At 48.5% G+C, this 13,196-nt stretch overlaps 1 protein-coding gene across 1 annotated transcript in view; it reads left to right on the top strand.

Moving 5' to 3' along the window:
- eya4 (EYA transcriptional coactivator and phosphatase 4) overlaps positions 1-11,035 on the top strand; it is a 17,247-nt gene extending 6,212 nt beyond the window's left edge. Inside the window, 12 exon segments of the mRNA XM_067241767.1 lie at positions 509-610; positions 612-685; positions 1,900-1,967; positions 1,970-2,038; positions 2,191-2,274; positions 5,011-5,100; positions 5,504-5,562; positions 5,946-6,106; positions 6,356-6,470; positions 7,410-7,531; positions 9,117-9,217; positions 10,200-11,035. Of these exon segments, the coding sequence (XP_067097868.1) occupies positions 509-610; positions 612-685; positions 1,900-1,967; positions 1,970-2,038; positions 2,191-2,274; positions 5,011-5,100; positions 5,504-5,562; positions 5,946-6,106; positions 6,356-6,470; positions 7,410-7,531; positions 9,117-9,217; positions 10,200-10,280 (1,126 nt within the window). The 3' untranslated portion in view covers positions 10,281-11,035.
- The last annotated feature ends 2,161 nt before the right edge of the window (positions 11,036-13,196 follow it).

Raw genomic sequence — 13,196 nt, 5'->3', positions numbered from 1 at the left:
TCTCTCTCTCTCTCTCTCTCTCTCTCTCTCATCTCTCTCCTGCTCTCTTGCACTCCTGCCCCCCCTGCCCTGCCCCCCCCCCTCTCTCTCTCTCTCTCTCTCTCTCTCTCTCTCATCTCTCTCTCCTTGCTTCTGCTCTCTCTTGCACTCCCTGCCCCCCCCCCCCTCTCTCTCTCTCTCCTCTCTCTCTCTCTCTCTCTCTCTCTCTCTACTAAGCTCAGTGTGTCTGATGTCTGTGTCTTAACTTTACTATTTGTGGGGGGTCATGTGTATGTGTGTGTGTGTGTGTGTGTGTGTGAAGATGCTTCAGAACCTATTTAATATCTCTCTCTCTCTCTCTCTCTCTCTCTCTCTCTCTCCTCTCTCTCTCTCTCTCTCCTCTCTCTCTCTCTCTCTCTCTCTCTCTCTCTCTCTCTCTCTCTCTCTCTCTCTGATTGAGACATAACCCTATCTAAGATGTCAATATCATCCAATAATTGTGTCATGCTTGATCCTCTGCAATCTCCAGGAGTACCCCCTCCTACACCACGTTTGGCCAAAACCAGTATGCCCAGTATTACTCCGCCTCCTCCTACGGAACATACATGACCTCCAATAACGTGGACGGGACCCGGTTCTTCATCGGCCTATCAGCTGCAAGAGTCGGCTCCTGTAATGACGGGCCAGGCGGCTGAACTCCACCCAGGTACGTCCCAATGGGCCAATCAGGTCAAGGTTAACCCCAGCAGCCCAAACTCATAGGACAGTGAGGAATAAATATACTCTTAATATGGACAGATGGAGAATATTCAGTTGATGACGGTGAGTTTTGATTAGAGTTACTAGGACTGCATCAAGTCTATGGTTTGGAAGCACTTTCCTAAAGGTTGGTGTTACATCGGCTAGATGGTGGGTAACTGAGTTCAAATCATGTTGCCCAGTCGTGATGGACTACAGGGAGGAACCCACAGCTGTCACGGTAGTTACCGAACACCGTGGTAGCTGAATTGGAGAGTTAGTCTGTATTTACGTTAGCCTCAATGACTCTGATTAGGATGGCTAGACCCAAGTCTGCTGAGGCTGAGGGAGCAAGGGATGAGGGGGGGAGGAGGAGAAATGGGAGCATACCAGGATGTAATGGACTTTGGTATTGGACTCCATTTTTCTTTCCCTTTCTCTCGTTTTCCTCATCCCTCCCTTGTTGTTTTGTTGGCAGAGATTCCTGAGTTCTGATGACAGGAGATGAACGTTCTGTCTCCGACACTTTCTTTCCCTCTTCCTCTCCGTCTCTCTCTCTCTCTTTTCACTTCATGGTCGATCTGCTGCTGTCTGTCTCCCTGTCAGACGCTTCCACTGTTTGCTGTCTTTTCGTCCCCCCCCCCCCCCCCCCCCCCCCCTCTCTCTCTCTCTCTCTCTGTGTGTGTCCTCTCTCTCTGTGTGTGTGTCTCTCTCTCTCTCTCTCTGATTGAGACATAACAATATGAGACCTGAAGCAACGTCTGGTTCTGGTTACCACACCACAGTGGGAACATGTGGAGCTCGGTGCGTGTGTGTACGTGTGTGTGTGTGTCTGGGCGTGTGTCTGTGTGTGCATGTACGTGCTCGTGTATCTCTCACAGGCATGTATATTCTATTTAAGTTCAGATGACCTACTTCATTGTACATGTATGTAAACGTTCATCAAATGTGTGACCTCTTTGGTAACCTTGACCTTTATCCTGTGTGTGTGTCTGTGTGTGTCTCTCGGGGTGTGTGGTGTGTGTTGATATGTGTCTCTGTGTGTGTGTGTGTGTGTGTGTGTGTCTGTGTGTGTGTATCTCTGTGTGTGTCTGTGTGTGTCTGTGTGTCTGTGTGTGTCTGTGCGTGTGTCTCGGTGTCTGTGTCTCTGCATGTGTGTGTGTGTGTGTGTGTGTGTTCCAGGGGACTTTGAGACTGTGCAGAGCCCGTCCACGCCCATCAAGGAGCTGGATGAGCGTGCGTGCAGGAGTGGGGGGGGGCAAGGCCCGGGGGGAGGAGCCGCAAGAGTAACCCCTCCCCTCCCCCCGACAGCGACCTGGAGGTACACATCATCCTCATCCTCAGCCAGAACAACATGAAAGAATCACCAAATACAGAGGATTCAGGATTCAAATTTTTTTCTTCCTCTCTCCCTCCCTCCTCCCCTCTCCCCCTCCTCCCCCTCTCCCCCTCCTCTCTCCCTCTCCTCCCTAGCGAGTGTTTGTGTGGGACCTGGATGAGACCATCATAGTGTTCCACTCACTGCTCACAGGCTCCTATGCACAGAAGTACGGCAAGGTGAGGCTATACCCTCCTCGCACACAAACACACACACACGCCCCTCGATTGTCCCTGGTATCCCCCACCCAGCCTCCATGGGCCTATACCCTCCTGACCCACAACTGCTTCCCTCCCACCAGGAAACAAAATGCTGTTCTGTGTCCTCTAAAGTGTGCTCCTTAGACCTTGGGTGGTTTCATTGTTTGCGGTCAGGGATACAAGCTTTTAGTGGGTGATGTCGTTTCCTGTGGCTGTGGAATACCACGGTTTATAGCCGGGGTTTGTGGGAGCTGTAGTTCTCTGTAGTTGTGGAATGTTTATTGTAGGGGGTCTCAGAGGGAAACACACTGGCCCAAGTGTATTGTAAATAGTTACTTATTTAAAGGTTGGCGGTGGGTGTGTGCACGGGGAGTGTGCATACGCACATTTTCATGTGTATGTTGGCCTATATGAGGTTGCGTGTGTATGTGTGTGTGTGTACCCCGTGGTACAGTAAATTCTCCATGGTTTGTGCTCCTTGGCTGAGGTGAGACCCAGAAGAGGATTAAGAGACTACACAGTGTAATGGATGTCAGTCTGGGGACCGCGGTAGAGCAACGCTTCCCTCAGCAACAACCTCCCCCCTCCCCCACGCACAGAAGAACAACATCCAGCTCTTCATCTCTGATTTGATGACCCCGCTTCATGTCCTTCATGTCTCATAGAGTCACCTGGCCGGGCGTGCAACACTGCAGGCTGCCTCTCGCTATGCGTCCCTGATACAACTGGGGCACGCTCTTTCTCCTCGGCACCCCTCCCCTCCCTCCACCCCTCCTCGCTCCTCTCGCCAAGCTCTGCCCTCAAGAAATATGGCGGCAGCTGTTTCTGTTCGCACCTTGCCCAAATGACTGTTTATGCCGTTGCTGTAGTAACGCCTGTCTTCCATTGCGCTCCGTGTCGGTTCTGAGGGCGCGGTATTTCCTGAAGAATCTTTGCGCACAAACACACGCAAGCACTTACGCGCGCGCGCACACACACACATTTACATTTTACATTTACATTTATTCATTTAGCAGACGCTCTTATCCAGAGCGACTTACAGTAAGTACAGGGACATTCTCCCCGAGGCAAGTAGGGTGAAGTGCCTTGCCGAAGGACACAATGTCATTTGACACAGCCGGGAATCGAACCAACAACCTTCAGATTACTAGCCCGATTCCCTAACCACTCAGCCACCTGACACACACACACGCCTCATGTGTGCACAGGCGCACAAGTGCTCGCGCTCGAGGAGACACGCCAGCTCACTTCGCACGCTGACGTCCCGACGAATATGCTGATCCGCTCATACGCGTGGCATCGACACGCGCCCAAATGCACACACGCAAGATCTTTGCAAGCGCACAGTAAAACACTCACCCATTCCAATCTGTTGTTCCCTCCACAACCCCACACAGGCTAGCTTCTTCCCTCATTCCTCTCTTTGGAAGGTTACGATGAACCTGCTAGCTGATGCTCACACAGTTGGCTGTTTATCTCCCTCTGTAAGGGTAATGATGACAGAGTAGCGAGACAGAGACCAGCTCCATGTCCAAGTGACAGGCCACCACTGTTTCCTGTTTAATACGCCCGCTCGAACAGATTTCGTGTATCTATCATCTTTTCTAATGGTTTACAGTCATTTCAAATGGAGCCTAAATGATGTTTCTGGTTTCGAAAGGCAGGGAAGGGTTGTTGAATATAATGTCTGTGCCAGACTGGTGTTTGGCTGGGACTGTCATTTCCATTCCCATTTTCAAAATTTCCCACAATTTAGCAACTTTCATTCCAGCTCCCTTTCTTCCTCATTCGAGGCAGAAAACTCCCTACCTCTCTATCTCTATATTCATCTTCCCTTACCCCCTTTATCCCTCTCAACCCCCCCCCCCCCCACACACACACACACACACACACGCACACTTTTCTTCTGGATGGTCGATCATGTTAGGCTTGTTCTATTCTGGGAGTCTGACAGCGTCAGCGAATCGTGCGGCAGCTTGCCGACCCTTGCTGACCTATCGCAGATGATGGTTTTTGCAGCTGAGCTGTGGTTGGCAGAGTTTACCACCACCACCCCCCCCCTAACCCCCCCAACCCCACGGGCACACAAACACACCCCACATGCATGCACGCACTCACACTTTACACGCACACATAATCCCATGCATGCACCCCCAGCCCCTCCCTTCCTGCCTTTATCCCCTTTAACCCTCCCAACACATACGCACGCACACACACACCAAACACACACACACACACACTCACAAGCACATACTCACACCCTCCGAAATGCACTAAGCAGCCCGCCCCCCCCTCCCCCACTGTACAGGGAATGTTGATGGGACTGAACAAGTGCAACCTGTCTTTCTGTCAGCATCTGCCCAGATTAGGACTGCATACCAGCTCCTCTGGAGGGGAGGGGGACAGAGATGGGCCGGGGCCGGGGGGGGGGGGGGGGGGGAACAGGAGGACCGTGACCATTCTCAATCAGAGGATGACAACAATAATGATGATGATGATGTTCGTGGCGGTGATGATAATGATAGTGACGATGGCGACGGGGATGAGGATGTCGAGGTGGACGGTGACGCCGACGAAGGTTCCGAAGACGATGGCGATGATTAGGGTTCCGATTTGCGACGCGCGTGGGGGAAAACGAGGACGAGGAAGATGGCCTTGATGATGACCATGAAGGTGATGATGATGATGCTGATGATGACCTTCCTCTTCTCTCAGGATCCTCCCATGGCAGTCACACTGGGGCTCAGGATGGAGGAGATGATCTTCAACCTGGCTGACACACACCTGTTCTTCAATGACTTAGAGGTGAGCTCAGGAACACACACAAACACGCACCGCACACACGTCCGCATTTCAGACCTAGAAACCGGGGAACGAAGGAGGTAGAGAAGAAAGATTGCACGCTAAGTTATTAGCTAGGGCCAGTACGGGTCAAGGCCAATAGGCATTCAAGGTAGGACCAGTGTATGAATCTGTGTGTTGATACTGCCCCCTAGTGGCAAGTAGAATCTTAGCTTTACTTTGTGACATGGAGTCTTATGAGGAAGGTTGAAAAAAGCATGTGCAGGCTGATTGTTTCCACGGCAATACACCGTTTAGATGAGTGGCATCTCATTCGTGGACTGTTGTGATTCAATGAATCCCAGAATGTCAAACTGAGACTTAAACCTGTGTGTGTGTGTGTGTGTGTGTGTGGGTGGGTGTGCAGGAGTGTGACCAGGTACACATCGATGATGTGTCCTCGGATGACAATGGACAGGACCTAAGGTGAGAGGTCAAGGCGACTGATTATGTTCATAGCTGTTGGAATATACATTGTGTGTAGAGTATAATGTGTTTGCTGTTATGTTACAGTTATGTTGTATTTCTAAACATTGTGTATGATTTGTATAGTCATTCCTGAAACTGTTAATGACATGCCACTGATGAATAATGCTAAAATGTGTGTTGTCATAGTCAACCATAGAAATATATTTATACAGTAATATCCCAACCAATAATAACCCCGAATATACTATAACCACAAGATATCAATACATGGATGAAAATTGAAATTCCATATTGTCACCAGTGTTTGCAAAGTATTTGAATCACGAATGAACAGAGCAGATTTTTCAAATAAAACATATCATTATTATTATTATTGACAGTACTTACAGTTTTGCAACTGATGGCTTCCATGCAGCTGCAACCAGCGCGAGCCTCTGCTTGGCTACGGGCGTGCGCGGCGGCGTCGACTGGATGAGGAAACTGGCCTTCCGCTACCGACGAGTCAAAGAGTTGTATAGCACATACAAAAACAATGTGGGGGGTAAGCCAATGGGAGATAACTTGACTGAAAGCGGAGCCAAACGTAGCGTGTCTTGGAGGGCTGGGGCGGGGGGGTTAGCTGCTAGCTCATGAGCGAGAATAGGTGTGCTTCCTGTTTCAATTGGGGCCTGGTCGGGATCCATGGTTTTGCTCAGAGGGCGTGACATCCTATTGCATCATCATATGGTGTACATGTGTGGGTTGGTAGACAGTGTTATTTGACTATCCGTGTGTGTGTGTGTGTGTGTAGGTCTGTTAGGCCCGGCTAAGAGGGATGCGTGGCTGCAGTTGAGGGCTGAGGTGGAGGCGCTCACTGACTCCTGGCTTACCAACGCTCTCAAGTCCCTGTCGATCATCAGCTCCAGGTGCCACGCCCACGCACCGTACTGAACATGCCCACACATCATGTTGAACACGCCCACACATCATGTTGAACACGCCCACACATCATGTTGAACACGCCCACACATCATGTTGAACACGCCCACACATCATGTTGAACACGCCCACGCATCGTACTGAACACTCCCACACATCATGTTGAACACGCCCACACATCGTACTGAACACGCCCACGCATCATGTTGAACACGCCCACACATCGTACTGAACACTCCCACACATCATGTTGAACATGCCCACGCATCGTACTGAACACGCCCACGCATCATGTTGAACACGCCCACACATCGTACTGAACACTCCCACACATCATGTTGAACACGCCCACACATCGTACTGAACGCTCCCACACATCATGTTGAACACGCCCACGCATCGTACTGAACACACCCACGCATCATGTTGAACACGCCCACGCATCGTACTGAACACTCCCACACATCATGTTGAACACGCCCACGCATCGTACTGAACACACCCACGCATCATGTTGAACACTCCCACACATCATGTTGAACACGCCCACGCATCGTACTGAACACGCCCACGCATTGTACTGAACACGCCCACACACCGTACTGAACACGCCCACACACCGTACCGAACACGCCCACACATCGTGCTGAACACGCCCACGCACCGTACTGAACACGTCCACACACTGTACCGAACATGCCCACACATCGTGCTGAACACGCCCAGACATCGAAATGAGCAAGCAAGGCACCAATCTGTTCAAATCAAAGAGGAGAGGGGAGATCCGATGAGGGTTTACCAATGTGTTCGATCTCTCTCTCTCTTTCTCTCTCTGTCTCTCTCTCTTTCTCTCTCTCTCTCTCTCTCTCTCTTTCTCTCTGTCTCTCTCTCTCTGTCTCTCTCTCTCCCTCCCCCGCTCCTTCCAGGAGTAACTGCGTGAACGTGTTGGTGACTACAACACAACTCATACCAGCACTGGCAAAGGTTCTCCTCTATAGTCTGGGATCTGCTTTCCCCATAGAGAACATTTACAGTGCAACCAAAATAGGTAAGAACTGCACCACTCACACACATACTCAAACACACACACCCTTACATATTACAGAATGGACTTTTGAGTGAGCTCATTATTTAGAACTTGTAAATATGGAAGGTGGACCAGCCCTTGCTGACAGATCTGCTGTCTGGCCAGTCAGCCTCATGCTGAGAGGAGGGTCACTGAGAGGCTGCCTGTGGCTCAATACTTGTGCATGGAATGTGTCCAAATGTGTGTCTGTGTGTGATAGTGAGAGACACAAGGAAGACAGAGGGGGGACAGAGAGAGAGACAGAGAGAGAGAGAGAGAGAGAGAGAGAAGAGAGACAGAGAGAGAGAGAGAGAGAGAGAGAGAGAGAGGGAAAGAAAAAAAGACAGAAAGAAAGAGAAAAAGAGAGAGATCATGGCTCTGATCATGAAACACACTTTGTTTTGTGCCAAATGAAAAACAGACAATGCTGCCTTGATCACATGAGGAACACACGCACACGTTGCCTGTCAAATGTAGTCAGACTCAGGTTCAGTGTCAGTTAATTGAACCACGGCGGTCATGGCCTTTCAACGGTCAAATTTCCCCGACCTTTGGTCGTGGTCAGCTGGAGTGGACAGGGCCGTGAGCAGCTGAACACTAAACCATGCCCCTCCCAGTCCCAACTCTCACAGCTCAAACACATGGGAACAGTCATCCCAGTTTGGACAGAGGCTAGCATTCCAACCACTGCCAGGGGTCAAGCACGCACCTCGACCGCAGTCAAACTTTGCAGTCGACCGCAAATGAACCTCACTTGAGGAAACAAACAACCAGAAGAGAGGCAGCCAGCACACAGGAGGGAGCCAAGCCGTGTGTGTCTGACTGAGTGACTTGGACCATGTGGAGCTAAGCACCCATGAAGTCCCTCCATGAACTCACACCCAAGGTTCATTCTAGTCAGGGTCAGTCACGATGCTCTGTTTGACAAGAACTCAATCTCCCATGAGTCTGTGGGAGTTTAGCCTTCAAACGACAGAAGTACACTCAACTACACTAGTCCACCCATAGGTGGCTCAATAGCGGCGGAGACATGAAATAGTTTCCTTGACTAATTTATTTGACAAGGTGGTGAATCCTAACCTGGTCCATGCCTGTATCCCCAACATTGATAACTAATCTGACATAGACTGGATAGATTAGTTTAATAAGATCATAGCTCTCTTCTACCCATCCATACAGGCATGAAATCCATGTTGTGTCAGTCTAGGGTCAGTTTGGAAATCAGTGTCTGACCTCGTATATGTGTTTCTGTGTAGTCATGGCTACGGTTAGTGATGGTTTCCGTCGGAACTGGAGAGCAGCATGTGTGTGTCGGTATCTGTTAGAATGACGTCTCTCCTATGTTTATGGAAAGTAACCCAGATGGTTTGTGTGCGCGTGTGTGGTGTGTGTGTGTGTGTGTGTTAGTCCACGTACAAATTCCTGTATCTGTCTTCTTCCTGCTGTTCCCTCTCATTCAAATTTTTTAAATTAATCTCCTTGTCACATCCTCTTTATTTCTCACCCCTCCCCCCCCACCCCCCTAAAAAGCAAAGAGAAATCTGTTAAAGACTTTGTTTGTCTCCAGGCAAAGAGAGCTGTTTTGAACGTATAGTCTCCCGCTTTGGCTCTAACATAACATATGTTGTCATTGGCGATGGGCGCGATGAGGAGCATGCAGCCAGCCAGGTAAATGTCCACCTCTTTTCTCAATCTCTGAACTCTGACCTTGTCACCCCCTTGTTTATTTTGCAGGCAAAGAGAGTTGCTTTGAGCGCATAATGCAAAGGTTTGGCAGGAAAGTAGTGTATGTTGTAGTTGGGGATGGTGTGGAAGAGGAACAGGCAGCAAAAAAGGTAAAGGACCTGGCCACGCCCCCCAACCCTATGCAGCGTGTGAGCTCTGATTGGACAAGCCTGCCTTTCTTTGCAGTAGTGGTGTTGAGTTTGAGTTTTTTTCTGGTTTGTGTTGGTTTTTTCTACTGGCTTACGCTCTCTGTTCTACTTGACCCTGAAATGAAAGGTGACTTTCGTTCCAAACTTTTCCAGTAGAACATTGGAACTGTAAAACTTCCTCTTTGTTGAAAGACAATTTTACTCTTGAGGCCTTTGTCATCGCAATGAATAATTCAAATGTACCATGTGACAACAGTAGGGGAAGTTTTATAAGAAACCAATTTCCATTGAGTGACCGTTAATGAGTAGCAACTGTTCTTCTGCAGCTGTGTAGTATCCTAGTTGATTGAGTGGTCTTGGCATTTCCGTTTTTTGTGCGCGTGAGCGAGAGGATGTGTGCGTGCACGTGAGCGCGCGCGTGGTTGTGTGAGAGGAGGCGCGCTTGCAGGCAAGCGTGCATGTGACAGACTTTGTCAATGTAAGGTTAGACCCAATTCTGATGACAGTTATTTAAATCAACTCAGCTCTTTCAATGTGATACTCTATCCTCGTTAAAGACCACGTCGACTGCTACTGGCCTGTATCCAGCTGGGGGTTAGGTGTCTGCTGGGGCTGGTGGTGTGTAGCATAGGAATGCATGGACATTGTTTGCAGTGCTTTGGCAATCTCCTGGACAGCTACAATGCATGACATTTGGTGGTGGTTTTCTGTGTCGCCTTGAATGTTCTGTAGACTAAATCTGTGTGTTTATGTATGTGTGTGTGTGTGTCCCACAGCACAACATGCCTTTCTGGAGGATATCCAGTCACTCTGACCTGCTGGCGTTGCACCAAGCACTGGAGTTTGAGTACCTGTAACTGTTACTATAGCGATGGACACATCAAAAGTACCTGTTGTTGTTACCATGGCGATGGGCGATGATGGGAGATATAGCCCCGTCTTTTGTATCTCTATTTAAGAAACACAGTACACTGCAACGTTTTTGTCGTTTTCTTTTTTTTTTTGTGACTTTTTTAACATCTGGATTTTAGAACTCTGAACTGTCTTAAAAGGATGAGGACTGGAAGAGGGGAAGAAAGAGAGAGAAAGAGGAGGATTAAGCAACAGACAGGAGGATGAGAAGAGAGAAGAGGGATGAAAGGAGAACATGACTGAACTTTCCAACGTACCCTGTGACCTCTGTGAAACATTGATCCACCTTCGTAGGATGTCTGGGCAATGCGGGCTTTCGTCATACACCATCTCCGTGTAAACTACTTTGTAAAGTGGTTTGGAAAACTTGTTTGGTACATATGCCTCAGTTGTTGTAATCTGCTTTCCTACCCAACTTTTCAGGTTCTCACATCCCTACAACTCAAACTGAAGTCTGTGCAGTTACTGGCAACAACTAATAAACAAAACAGGGAAGAGGGGGAGAGGGGTTTGTGAATGAAAAGCAACTTAATTTTTGTTTCCCATTTTTTGGTTTCTCTCATTTTTTGTATGATTTTTTTTTTTTTGCAAGAAGAATGTGCGTCATGATGTGTCGTGCCTTATAAACGTGTTTGTGTGTTACTTTGTCACTTCTTTGTTTATTTGGAAATGCCTATGTAGATAAAAGAACAAAATCTGACTCAGAAGCTGTGTGATCATTTCCTGACATGAGAAGCCATGAAGTGACCAACATATGGATGAAGATAAACATCAATATGGGTTTAACCGTTCTAATAAGGTTCATAATGAAACTGAATTGACAAATGCGTTCTCCCGTTGAGCAGTGGCAACAAATTGCAAAATGTGCAACCGTATTCAATAATCCTAACTTCAGGATAGGCTATACCGCTCTAGCATATTGCTCATTTTATGAAATTGCCTATAGTTTATGTGACGAAATATGTTGGATTTATGGTTTGACTACCGTACATGTTCACAATGGTAAATAAAATAAAATGTGATGATTCACGGAACACAATTGATCAAAACACATTGGAAAGGAACGGGAAGACATTCGGTCTGCGACTGACATAGTAGGCCTACTGAACGCGAGGCGCACCTTTTTTTAACACGCACACAACTGGAAGCGCAAGAGATAGAATGGCTTGCTCAAATCTACTGTATAATTAGCAAACAATCTGGTTGTAATGTGGGCCTATATCATATCCTTTAACGTATCCCTCTGTCCTAATTTATAACATCATGATCTGTTTTATTGTGACGTATGGTGTTCAATGTCAATAAATTCCCAAATAGTCGTTCATGTTTGTTACAATCTTGAAGACGAGAAAGCATTTGCTTTGACTTCAGACCATGTTGGCGAATATTTGGGATCCGCATTATGCCTGTAAGATATCACATGATATACAATAATCGACGGTATATTAAAGTGGAATAGTTCATGTAAAATACGCACTATGAATGAGTTTGTCTAGTATGCGGTTGTTGAAGCCTAAATGTAAATCAACTAATCCCGTAATCAAATCCCTTAATCCTACAGATCAGCTAACCTGCACTTGATCATAAGCTTTTTTGTAATGGTCACTATTGTTCTTTATTGACAAAACATAATTTATTATTTGATATCCTCTTCTTTTAAATGTTATGGGTGATACCTGTGGATATGGGTTATAGTGTGAGTAATTATGTTTGCGTGATCAGAACACAATCACAGCGTCTGAATCATGAACGACATAAGCCTGCAGCTTCACCACAAACAAGGGGCTATGGCATCGCTACTGTCAGATGAGTATGTGTGATATTAGGCCAAAGGAATAGCAAGAACACTGAACAATACGTTGTTGGGCTTCAACGTCAGAAACTCTTAAGATACTGAGCACAGTCTGCATTGATTAAAGTAGTCTACTCACACCTTGGTGGTTACTTTGGTCAAAGCATTGAGGTCTAAAAAGCTAAATTGACTTCACCTTTTTCAGAGATCGAGATCATTTGGAGGATTGTCTATTGGATGTGGTGAGTGAAATGAACGGTAGACTACTTCATGTTTTGGCCCAAACAATACTTTAATCTTCTCAGGACAAACATCATTAGTACATTGACTGAAACCACACAAGTCCCAATCCATTACATTGTTTCCTCTTTCTGTCTGAAAAACTGCTGACTGAAGGAATTCAGCAGAGCTCCTGACCAGGTTGTGCTGTCTGAGATGGAGCAAATCAATGGCACCTTCCTTCCTGCCAACGCCGCGAGCAGAAAAGTGTGTGACCGGCTTTGGCCCATGCAGCTGTCCTGCAGCACACCGAACCAACAGCAGGCCGCTCCCGGCACACAGGAAGTCGAACCAGACCCCGTCCCGACCCAGCGGTGGGCCTCCGGAGCGACACGCGGGCCCACTTTAATGAGACGCCTCGACGACTCCAGCGACAGGTGCGACCCCGTGCTCGGCACCTCGGCCTCCCACACGGTGGAGAACGTTTCCGTGGTGGTGGAGGCCAGCCACGGTGGGGTCTCCCACGACAGCCTGAGGGTCTGCAACAAGGTCCAACTGACCGTGTGTGGAGGCGCCCTGCCCAGCCAACGCCTGCTAGCCAGCACCCTGGTGGACGGTGTGATGGATGGCTTCATCCACTACCCGTCCCTCACCATTCTGAACGCCAAGTTCACGTTCGACCGAGTGACGGAGGAGCGCGAGCCCGGCGGCGGCGGCGGCGTGCGCACGGTCATGTACGACGCGCGGGGCCGGCTGGACGTGCGCGTGCACCAGCTCAACGCGGCGTCCCGCGGGGAGAAGCTGGCCGAGAACACCATCAGTTTGGTGGCGATGTTTTTGGCCTGCAGCA

This window comes from Osmerus mordax, chromosome 8 (genome assembly GCF_038355195.1).
Source record: "Osmerus mordax isolate fOsmMor3 chromosome 8, fOsmMor3.pri, whole genome shotgun sequence".
Classification (NCBI taxonomy): domain Eukaryota; kingdom Metazoa; phylum Chordata; class Actinopteri; order Osmeriformes; family Osmeridae; genus Osmerus; species Osmerus mordax.
This window is presented reverse-complemented; position numbering and strand designations above follow the sequence as displayed.